This window comes from Anomaloglossus baeobatrachus, chromosome 6, assembly GCF_048569485.1.
Source record: "Anomaloglossus baeobatrachus isolate aAnoBae1 chromosome 6, aAnoBae1.hap1, whole genome shotgun sequence".
In the NCBI taxonomy this organism is placed as follows: domain Eukaryota; kingdom Metazoa; phylum Chordata; class Amphibia; order Anura; family Aromobatidae; genus Anomaloglossus; species Anomaloglossus baeobatrachus.
In genome coordinates this window covers 167484628-167496968 of record NC_134358.1, presented here as the reverse complement: position 1 = coordinate 167496968, position 12341 = coordinate 167484628, and the positions used below count along the sequence as shown (strand labels likewise).

At 47.2% G+C, this 12341-nt stretch overlaps 1 protein-coding gene across 1 annotated transcript in view; it reads left to right on the top strand.

Moving 5' to 3' along the window:
- YES1 (YES proto-oncogene 1, Src family tyrosine kinase) overlaps window positions 1–12341 on the top strand; it is a 107517-nt gene that overhangs the window by 73266 nt on the left and 21910 nt on the right. Inside the window, exons 5-6 of the mRNA XM_075314479.1 lie at window positions 5550–5653; window positions 10388–10537. Of these exons, the coding sequence (XP_075170594.1) occupies window positions 5550–5653; window positions 10388–10537 (254 nt within the window). The remainder of the gene's footprint in view (window positions 1–5549; window positions 5654–10387; window positions 10538–12341) is intronic.

Here is a 12341-nt window from a genome sequence, read left to right as displayed (position 1 = left end):
GTGCTCCCGGAGGCGGGACTTCTGGTCTTGCGGACTTCCGGTCGAGCGCTTCCGGTTTGCGGAGGCAGCGTGGAGGCACGCCGACTGCGACTCGACCTGCCCAGGACCGGATGCGGGAGGCGGGGAAACGTGCACCGTCACTGGGGAGGCAGGCCCTTGTCCATAAGGGCTGCCACGAAGACATCAGATCATGGTAAGACCGTGCTCCCTGTCATGTCTTCCGCTGCAGCTGCCTCTGCAGAACCCAGTGTGCCCCCTGCTACTGTGAGTATGGAGGGGACTGGTCCCTCGGACATAGGTCTCATCAGTGATTATGGCTCTCTGCTCTGTGTTTTCTAGGAGGACAAGGCCACCAAGAAAACTGACAGAAATGAGAAATCAGAGAAGCCTGAGAAGTCAGAAAAAACTGACAAGTCCGATAAGCCTGATAGACCTGACAGAGTGGACAAAATTAAAAAATGTCCCATCTGTATAAAGAAGCTCCCTGCAGATGGGATAAAAAGCTTTGCCAGCAATGTACGGACCAGGTTATTAGGGCCGAACAACCATCTCTGATAGATGAGTTGCGGTCCATGATGAAACAGGAGATTAGGGCCTCACTGGCTTCTCTCCCTGTGCCTGGCCCTGTGCCTGGCCCTGTGCCTGGCCCTGTGCCTGGCCCTGTGCCTGGCCCTGTGCCTGGCCCTGTTCCTGGCCCTGCTCCTGGCCCTGCTCCTGGCCCTGCTACTGGACCCTCTCCTCCAAAAAAGAGGAGACTCCAGTCGACCCCTTCTGATCAGGAGGACGCTGATTCCACCTCTGAGGGTCCTGATGAAGGATTTCCATCTGGGGGGTCTGACCAGTCCTTTCTTTTTCACTCAGAAGAGTTGGGGGATCTTATTGAGGCAGTTCGGAGCACTATGGGTTTAGAGGAAGTGCAGTCTCTTCCTTCAATCCAGGACGAAATGTTTGCTGGCCTGAAGTCAGTCAAACAGTTGGGATTCCCAGTTCATGCCAATATATTGGATATTGTTTCTCAGGAATGGGAATGTCCTGAGAGGCGGGTACGGAGTGACCTTAGACGCCGGTTTCCTCTGGAACCTTCGGGACTACATTGGGAGATCCCAGGAGTAGACGTTCAGGTGGCTAGGGTAGCTAAGCAAACGGCTCTTCCCTTTGAGGATACTTCCCAGCTGAAGGATCAAATGGATAGGAAGGTAGAGGGCCTGATGAAGCGGTCCTGGGAGGCATCGTCTTCCTCTATTCAAGCCAACATTGCCTCCACCTGCGTATCCAGGTCCCTAATTAGGTGGTTGGACCAGTTGGAGGCTCATATTTCCCAAGGGACCCCTAGGGAGGAATTACTGGAATCCCTTCCCTTGCTTAGGAAGGCTACCTGTTTTCTGGCAGATACCTCGGTGGAATCTGTCCGCCTGGCAGCCAGGACCTCGGTGCTTTCTAACTCTGCCCGACGTGCCCTCTGGCTTAAGGCCTGGAGTGGAGACTCCACCTCTAAAATGAGGCTTTGTTCCCTTCCTTTTAAAGGGGATTTGGTGTTTGGACCTGCCCTGGATGATATCCTGGACAAGGCGACTGATCGTAAGGCCTTGCCCGATCCTAGACCTACCAGGAAGCGGTCCTTTCGTCCCTCGATGCCTCAGGCCTCCCAGCCCAGAGGGAAAGGGAAGGCAGGCAGGTGGAGCTATCCCAAAGGTAGAGGGAGAAACATCCTCATCCCTCCACATCAGCAACGTCCTCAGCAGGACAAGCAGTGACTCGGCCCGGGTGGGGGGAAGACTCTCAGCGTTTCTTACCCAGTGGCAGTCCATAACCTCTTGCCAATGGGTTCTGAAGATCATCTCGGACGGTCTTCTCATAGAATTCCTTTCCCCCCCTCTTCCGGGTCTCCGAGTCACTGCGCTGGCATCGCCGGGTTCACAGACTCTGTTGTACACAAAGATTTTAGAGTTAGTGCACTCGGGGGTCGTTTCCCCAGTCCCGAGTCGGGAAGAAGGGATAGGACACTACTCCCGTCTCTTCCTGGTCAAGAAGCCATCCGGCGACGTCCGTATAATTATCAATTTAAAAAGTTTAAACCGTCAGGTCAGGTACCGGCGGTTCAAGATGGAGTCGGTGAGATCAGCTATTCCCCTGATAGGTCTACACCACCAGATGGCCTCTATCGATCTGAAAGATGCCTACTTCCATGTACCCGTCCATCCGGGACACAGACAATACCTCAGGTTTGCGGTGCTTCACGGGGAAGAAGTACTTCATTTCCAATTCAATATACTTCCCTTCGGGATCTCCTCAGCTCCAAGGATCTTTTCCAAGATCATGGCAGAGGTGGTCGCCTTCATAAGATTGCAGGGTATCTGTCTAGTTCCGTATCTGGACGACTTTCTTCTCATGGCTCCGTCTGCTCCAACCCTCCGGAGCCATGTGGAGAGGTCTTTGGGAATCCTTCGGTCTCTGGGATGGATTCCCAATCTCAAAAAATCACAGTTAACCCCCTCCTCCACACGGCAGTTTCTCGGAGTGCTGCTGGACTCCGACAGACAGGCATCTTTTCTCCCAGAGGGCCACAGGATAGCTCTGTTATCCAAAATCTCGAAGCTCCGCAGGCAGGCTCGCCCAACGCTTCGAGCGGCTATGTCGGCCCTGGGTTCCATGACATCCTGCATCCCCTCGGTCAGGTGGGCTCAGGCCCATTCTCGGTGTCTCCAGGATCATATCCTGACACACTGGGACAGACTCCCGTCATCCCTAAACAGAAGGTTTCGCCTCTCGGAGTCCGTCTCCTCATCCCTTCTCTGGTGGCTGAGTCCCGCCAACCTGCAGGTGGGGGTTGCCTGGACTCAGAAACCCCTGGTTACACTGACCACAGATGCCAGCCTACGTGGATGGGGGGCAATGGTGGCAAATTCCCCATTTCAAGGGGTCTGGAGTCCTTACGTCAGCTCCCAATCCTCCAACTACCGGGAGCTCAGGGCAGTCAGGGAAGCCCTCCTTGCGGCTCAGGACCTCGTCCGGGACTCTCACGTCCTGGTATATTCAGACAATGTCACAACAGTGGCACATCTCCGCCATCAGGGCAGTACACGCTCAGGCGCCCTGAAGTCGGTATCCTCCCGAATCTTTCAATGGGCAGAACAATCTCTGCTCTCCCTTTCTGCGGTCCATCTGAAGGGCTCCCTCAATCTTCAGGCGGATTTCCTGAGTCGTCGGGATGTTCATCCAGGGGAATGGAGCCTGGATCAGGCAGTGTTCTGCTCTCTAGTGGCAAGGTGGGGTGCACCAGAGGTGGACCTCTTTGCCTCAGCAGAGAATCGCAAGGTCGCAACATATTTCTCCCTGAACCCAAGGGACGAGGCTTTAGGGGTAGACGCTTTCTGCCACAGTTGGTCCTTTCGCCTCGCTTACGCGTTCCCCCCTCTTCCTCTTCTCGCACGGGCCCTGAGGAAGATCAGAGACGAGGGGGTCCCAACTATACTGGTAGCCCCTCTGTGGCCCCGGAGGAGTTGGTACAGCTTGGTCATGACGCTAGGAATCGACGGCCCAATCCTCTTAGGTTCGGACCCCCGCTTACTGTCACAGGGTCCGATTTTCCATCCGGCTCCTCAGAAACTCAACTTGGCTGCCTGGCTTCTGAGGCCCGGGCACTGAAGGCTCAAGGGCTTTCTGACAAAGTTGTGGCTACGCTGCAGAAGAACCGTAAACCTGTGACTAATAGTATATACAACAAAATCTGGAAGAGATTTTCCTCCTGGTGTGGTTCTCGGCCTCCTGACCCTTTTCGGCCTAATATTGCGCAGATTCTGGACTTTCTCCAAAGTGGTTTAGACTTAGGTCTTAGGCCCAGCTCCCTGAAAGTTCAGGTGTCAGCACTCAGTGCAGTCTTTGACACGGCTCTGGCAGATCATCGTTGGATCCGTCGGTTCTTTGTGTCCGCTGGTAGACTCTGTCCACGTCGGAGGGTCCTGACGCCTCGCTGGGATCTCAATGTGGTCCTTACAGGACTATCTCAATCTCCGTTTGAACCTCTGTGCTCTTGTAACATTCGTTCCCTTTCTCACAAGACTGCTTTTCTTGTGGCTATTACATCTGCTCGCAGAGTTGGCGAACTTCAGGCTTTGTCTGTTAGGGAACCTTATCTGACCATCAGAGATGACAGCATTGTTTTTCAGCTGGACCCTTCCTTCCTTCCCAAGGTGGTTTCGGATTTTCACCGTTCGCAGTCCATCGTCCTGCCTTCATTCTGTCAGAATCCTCGGACTCCGGGTGAGGAAGTGTTTCATTCTTTGGATGTCCGTCGGATAGTGTTGCACTACCTAGAGGTTACTGCTTCTTGGCGCCTTGATTCTAACCTGTTCATCCAGCCCTTTGGCCGCAATAAGGGCAAGAAGGTGGCTAAGAGTACAGTCGCCAACTGGATTGTGCGAGCAATTAGAGATGCATACCTCGCTCAGCATCTCTCTCCGCCTACTGGATTCACGGCGCACTCCACCAGGGCTACCTCTGCCTCCTGGGCCGAACGGGCAGGGGCCTCCCCTGAGCAGATCTGCAAGGCGGCTACGTGGTCTTCGCTCCATACCTTCACGAAGCATTATCGTCTGGATCTGGATTCCAACAGGGATTTGGCCTTTGGCAGGAAAGTCCTGCAGGCTGTGGTCCCCCCCTAGGTATCAATTCTTTGGTATTCCTCCTATGCTGTCGTGGAAGGGACTAGAGAAATAAGAATTATTCTTACCGATAATTCGCTTTCTAGGACCTTCCACGACAGCAGGTAATTCCCTCCCCTATGTATTCATGTATTCCTGAATGTGTAGTACTTCTCATATGCTATGGATTCTTTGTAAGACACTGGCTATGGGAGGTGGGAGGGTCCTTTTAAACCTCTTGAACTTCCTGTCCCAATTAGGGCGTGGAGAGACAACCTCCTATGCTGTCGTGGAAGGTCCTAGAAAGCGAATTATCGGTAAGAATAATTCTTATTTTTCTGGCACGTGTCTCACGGATCTCACCACTGCGTGGTCCGTGGGACATCAGTGATGCCAGAAAAAAATGGACATGTCTCCGTGCGGCAATCACGCACACGCGGGTACGCCGCTTGGAGACACGAGCAGTGAAAAATCACTGACGTGTGAGCAGACACATTCATTATAATGGGTCTGCGTATGTCAGTGATTCTGGTACGTTTAAAAAAAGCACAAACGTACCAGAATCACTGACGTGTGAAAGGGGCCTAAGGATGTATCCCTCCCGTCTTGACTATAGACATGTTATACCAGGGCCAATGTTTATCTGAACGTCCAGTATTAATATTGTAAAAATAAAAAAAGAACATTTTGTCCACTAAATCAGTGGAGATGTCATCAACCTATAATAGGCAGTTCGTATTTCCAAAGTGAATAGTAATTCTGGTGTTTTGTATCAGTGTTGAATACAAAAGTGAAATATTTCATCAAACATATATAAAAAAATGCTTCAAGGAGAGCGATGAGTAAGGGGATGTTTTGATGCTTGCAGATCATGAGATGTGAGACTTGTGCTGCTTTCCTTATTCCTAGGTGGTATTTTGGCAAAATGGGGAGAAAAGATGCAGAGCGATTGCTTCTCAGCCCGGGAAATCAGAGAGGAACGTTTCTCGTTAGAGAGAGTGAAACCACTAAAGGTAATCCTATATACAATGTGCGGCTCGTGCCTCATCACACTATTTCAATTACTTTTTTTTCCTTTTTTTTTTTTTTTTTTCTTCTTTTTTTTTCTCTCTGGTGCAAAACAACCAATTTTACATGGGGAAAAAAAAGTGGGGTTCATTTATCAAGACTGGTGGTAAATATGTAGAAACCAAACCTATATCCTGCTAGGTTTATTAAGTGGCACGCATCAATGACTTTAGCGCGTCTCTGGGCTAGCGAGCGTTTAGTTACAATATTTTCTAGTTTTACAGCAGATTCATTGTCAGTTTGTTGCACATCACTAGGTCACACCCTTCTGAAGAGTGCTGAACAACAGAAAAGGTTAAAAAAAAAAAAAAAGTCACGTTTTGTGCAGTTAGAGTTTCTTTTTTTGCACGCCAGATTAAGTTGTACCTTAATAAATGGGGTGCAGTTGGGAGGCCCATAAAGTGAGAAAAAAATGAAATGCATGCATTATGAGCCACTGTAGACTTGCACCATTTTCATGCCTAATAAATACACCCTAAACTCAGCCCAGCCACGCCATTGTGACCACGTTATTGTGACCACGCTCACAGATCCACCTGAAATATTTGTGGACTTTTGTTGCAAAAAATGCATCTAATACCTTTTGATAGTTTTACAGAAAAAAAATAGCTCCTGCCCCTTTTGTAATTACATTTTCACAGCTATTTTAATGCATTTTAATTTGTTAAACTTTAATTTGCCAAAGGCAAAAATGGGATGAAACCAGAAAACATTTAGGGTAGGTTTATCGTGCTTACATGACAATCATACACTTGTAATACAGTTTGTTATGAATAGTCACTTAAACGGAACAGCCACCACCAGTGGGCTCTTATATACAGTATTCTAACATGCATGGTGCTTAAATGGGTTTTCCTCTGTTCGGACAACCCTTTTTCAATCCCTGCTTTCCCCCTCACTTCGCATAATATTAGCACTGGATCTCCCTGGGATCGCCTGACCCTTTTATGTCATGCAGTCTCTGCTGTCAATCAGCACTGGCTCCACTCTGTCCTCAATCGGACAGTTTAGACATCCAGAGTGAGTGAGAGCTGAAAGTATAGGTGTTTTATTTTACGAGGGGCTACTGATAAGTCTTTGGCTTTGTGATTTTGATTTTTTTTTTTTTTTTTTTTTTTTTCTGTGCTAATGAATGTTACATCACATGAAAGACTTGTGTGTCTAATATGTCTTCAAAATGTTGTGTTTGTTGCTTATGGCAACAGTGTTCTACACACGCGGGAAAACAAAATGGTGGAGTCTAATGCGATATTCACAGCAACTGAGAGCAGAGGAGTAATTAAAATTCTTGTTTCTGCAAGGAAAGTCCGGGAAGGATATTCATGGTGATATCTCGCAGACATTGGTGGATCAATGCCCTTCATATTCCACAGTTAAGAACTTGGTTGCCAAATTTGAAATGGGCCACTTCAGCACCAATGATGAGGAACGTCCTAGATGACCAAGAGTGGTGGTGGTTCCGGAGATAGTGGATGCTGTGCACAACCTACTACTGGAGAATCAACGAATTTCAGCTAAAGCAATAGCAAACATCATGGGAGATTTCCCGTGAACATGTTTGTGTCATTATCCATGGACATTTGGACATGAGGAAGCTATCTGCAAAGTGGGTCCCAAAATGTTTGACAACAGATCAGAGAAGCATGCGAGTGAAAAATTCCCGGTTCATTTGTCAGCATTTCCGGACTAATGCCTGCTTTACACGCTTCAATAAATCTTTCAATCCGTCGTCGATGTCAAGTTGTAAGTGACGCACATCCTGCATCGTTCGTGACGTATTTGCGTGTGACACCTACGTGCAATCAAGATTGAACGAAAATACGGTGATCGCATACACATTGTTTATTCCTCATACATTGGGCGTTTTGTTGTATTAACCTAGTCAATTGAAACGTGTGACATCCCTCATACGATTGTGATGTCTGAGGCTATGTGCGCAGGTGTGCGCTCTGCACCGCAGCTTAAAAAAGGTCCGCTTAAGAGCGCAGTCTGTCATTCACTAATCTCTGTCAGTCGGTCACTATCTCTGTCCCTCTCTCTATCCATGTCAGGCTATCCCTCTTACCCCCTCTCTCATACTCACCGATCACCGGTGCGGCGCTGCACGGCTTTCTCACTGCTCCGGCGGCTTTTACTATTTTGAAAAAGCTGGCCGCTCATTAAACAATCTCGTATTCCCTGCTTTCCCTGCCCACCGGCGCATATGATTGGTTGCAGTGAGACACGCCCCCACGCTGAGTGACAGGTGTCTCACTGCACCCAATCACAGCAGCCGGTGGGCGTGTCTATACTGTGCAGTGAAATAAATAATTAAATTAAAAAAACCGGCGTGCGGTCCCCCCCAATTTTAATACCAGCCAGATAAAGCCATACGGCTGAAGGCTGGTATTCTCAGGATGGGGAGCTCCACGTTATGGGGAGCCCCCCAGCCTAACAATATCAGCCAGCAGCCGCCCAGAATTGCCGCATACATTATATGTGACAGTTCTGGGACTGTACCCGGCTCTTCCCGATTTGCCCTGGTGCGTTGGCAAATAGGGGTAATAAGGAGTTATTGGCAGCCCATAGCTGCCAATAAGTCCTAGATTAATCATGTCAGGCGTCTCCCTGAGATACCTTCCATGATTAATCTGTAAGTGACAGTAAATAAACACACACACACGAAAAAATCCTTTATTAGAAATAAAAAACACAAACATATACCCTGGTTCACCACTTTAATAAGCCCGAAAAAGCCCTCCATGTCCGGCGTAATCCAGGATGCTCCAACGTCGCTTCCAGCTCTGCTGCATGGAGGTGACCGGAGCTGCAGCAGACACCGCCGCTCCTGTCACCTCCACGCAGCAATTGAAGACAGCCGCGCGATCAGCTGAGCTGTCATTGAGGTTACCCGCGGCCACCGCTGGATCCAGTGACAGTTTTGTGATCCGGTTTTTTTAATTATTTAATTACTTCACTGCACAGTATAGACACGCCCACTGGCTGCTGTGATTGGGTGCAGTGAGACATCTGTCACTAGCGTGGGGGAGTGTCTCACTGCAACCAATTATAGGCGCCGGTGGGTGGGGAAAGCAGGGAATACGAGATTGTTTAATGAGCGGCCAGCTTTTTCAAAATGGTAAAAGCCGCCGGAGCAGTGAGAAAGCCGTGCCGCGCCGGTGATCGGTGAGTATATGAGAGAGGGCTGCTCAATTCAGTTACTCAGGAGTTTAGCGGTCACCGGTGAATCCTTCACGGGTGACCTCTAATCAGGACGCGGCACAGACAGAGCCGCAGCATGACAATGAAGTCGGGTGAAGTTAACCCGAGTTCATTCTGATCGTGCGGCTCTGTCTGTGTCTGCTGTCATCGGCCATTCAGCTCTGCTACATGGCTGTCTGTGTCTGCTGTCAGCGGCCATGTAGCAGAGCTGAAAGGCAGATGACATAGTAAAAACGCATCCCTATTACATTACACACGCTTGGCAAGTCAATAAATAAAAAAAAAAAAGGGTGCCCAATGCATACGTCACAGAACACATGATCTAAAGGATCGCACACAAAATTGATCAATTTAACATAGACTACTAACGCACGTGTGACAGCAAATGAACGACCTACGTGCAATCTCATAAAATCCCATATGCAACCTGGGCGTGTCACATCGCATACGAGATTGCACACCTAATTGTAAGGTGTAAAGCTGGCTTAAGAACTTCCTGGATTGACTGGTCACTGTGGATGAGATCTGAATTTATTTGTATGACCCTGAAAACAAGGATCAGTCAAGAGTGGAGGCACAGAGGTTCTCCTCATCCAAAGAAGTGCAGGGTGCAAAAATCAGCCACTAAGGTGATGGTGTCTGTGTTCTGGGATAAGGAGGGCGTGCTGCTAGTGGACTACCTTCAAAAGGGTTCCACCATCAATGCAAGGTATTACATTGCACTTTAGGACCAATTGAAGGCAGCTCTGAAGGCCAAAAGGTGCGGCCAGCTGTCCAAAGGAATCTTGTTCCTGCAAGACAACGCCTCGGCTCACTGCACAAGAGACCACGGCAAAACTGGCAGAGCTCGGCTTCCAGCTGGTTGACCACCCACCTTATTCACCAGATCTAGCTCCCTCCGGCTATCATCTGTTTCCAAACCTGAAGAAACACCTCAAGGGTACCAAATTTCACACCATTTCTGATGCCATGGCTGCTATGGAGGCCTAGTTTGAGGCACAACCGAAATCCTTCGTTTTGCTAGGCTTCTAGAACTTGGAATACTGATGTAAGAAGTGTGTTGACATCCGTGGAGAGTATGTGGAATAAATGTAAAGTTTCATCGTCCTATCTTGTTTCTTTCTGGGTAAAACCAAAGACTTATCAGCAGCCCCTCGTATTATCCATGTAGTGGACAACCGCTTTAAAGTGACAATATTTTAAGTATTAAATTGCTAATAAAAGTGCTGACACTTCCGACCAAGAACTGGCTGATACCAGCAGTATTCGACAAGTCCACAGTATCCAAGTTTACTGGTATCTGAGACCAATTTTTGACCACACAAAATATTGTCAAGTGTTTAACAGAGAAGCTTTTTCACATAGTGTACATGTGAGGTTTGAGGGGGCTATGGAATAAAGCGAGACTTGCTGATCAATATAGTGGTCTTCTTCGATGATTGAGTAGTAAATTCTCTTGCACACATTTTGCTTTGTAGGAGCTTTTTCTCTGTCCATCCGGGACTGGGATGAAGTAAGAGGCGACAATGTGAAACACTACAAGATAAGAAAACTTGACAATGGAGGATACTATATCACTACACGGGCACAATTTGAATCACTACAGAAACTTGTAAAACACTACTCTGGTAAGTGCCCAACGTCCTTCTTTTTTTTTTTACAGTTGCTTTATAGGAACTATGCAAAATAAAATAAGGTGTGGGGAAGGGCAAAAAGAATTGGGAAAATAATTTTGCATTCCTGCCAGACTTATTTCTGATATGACACATACAAAAATAATTCCAGAGAATAATTGCCCTCTCACTCCATACAAGTATACCAAAATATGAAAGTACTGGATAATTGTTGTATCCCTTTGTTGTTTTTCGTCTTACCTTGTGACTAAGTTATTAGAATTAATTCTAACATATAGTTTAAGTCTAATTATACATAATGAGCTGAACAAAGTACACGAGAAGACCAGATAAAGACTGACAGCAATGAGGGAGGCATCTATAAGATATGGGAGATCAAGCCATGTTGTTCCTATGTGTAATGGTCCCATTAATATAAATAAATCACTGGGTATCGCTGTAGATAATTAAATGGTTAACACATGTCTCAATTTAAGAGCCATTTGTATAGACACCATACCCACCAGGATGGACGGGAGGGGTGTCAGCACTACTCGTAGTACATATTCATACACAGGAGGAGAGAGTAAAGTGCAAAATTTATACTTTATTGAAACAGACACAACAAGACAAATTTAAAAAGAGGTATACTACCAAGTAAATAGGGAAACAAGTAGTAGTCACTTTGTCATGACAGATTGCAGCCCAAATATTATATATAGGTTCTACCAATAATGGAGTGGGAAATAGATGGGATAAGGGCTGACCAGAATCTTAAATCGGGACTACAAAAATAGAAGAGTATATGGACAGGGACAATATGGGATTGCAATACATTACAGTCGTCACGGCATCTCCAGCAAAGCAGGGAGAGGCCGTGGTGGCTAATAAATGAGGCACCAATAATAATCAGTTGTATATATTGAATTACATAGTGAGCGAAACAGTGTGACTATTGTAACAAGGCACAAATGAGGTACATTTCGCTTACCTAAAGTGCAAGTGCAGAATCAAAAGGTCCTTAATGCGCCAAAGGTGCCAGCAACCCCATGCAGTCCCTGGACCAAGTGGTATCCCTAAAAAATGCCCAGGATCTCCATCCAACGCGCGTTTCGCGGGTGGGTTTAGCTTTTTCAAGGTGGGGAGCCTAAGTGAGCCTAACTTGGTCCAGGGACTGCATGGGGTTGCTGGCACCTTTGGCGCATTAAGGACCTTTTGATTCTGCACTTGCACTTTAGGTAAGCGAAATGTACCTCATTTGTGCCTTGTTACAATAGTCACACTGTTTCGCTCACTATGTAATTCAATATATACAACTGATTATTATTGGTGCCTCATTTATTAGCCACCACGGCCTCTCCCTGCTTTGCTGGAGATGCCGTGACGACTGTAATGTATTGCAATCCCATATTGTCCCTGTCCATATACTCTTCTATTTTTGTAGTCCCGATTTAAGATTCTGGTCAGCCCTTATCCCATCTATTTCCCACTCCATTATTGGTAGAACCTATATATAATATTTGGGCTGCAATCTGTCATGACAAAGTGACTACTACTTGTTTCCCTATTTACTTGGTAGTATACCTCTTTTTAAATTTGTCTTGTTGTGTCTGTTTCAATAAAGTATAAATTTTGCACTTTACTCTCTCCTCCTGTGTTTGAAGATAATTAAATGGGTAGTAATAATGAACATATACGCAGTAGTTACAATGAGATTAAAGAATTAAAGATGAACAAATACCTATCCATGTCTGCAATACGTTGTGCCATGTTAACCCAATTATGGTTGGACTGGGTGGCACACACCGCACCTTGATGT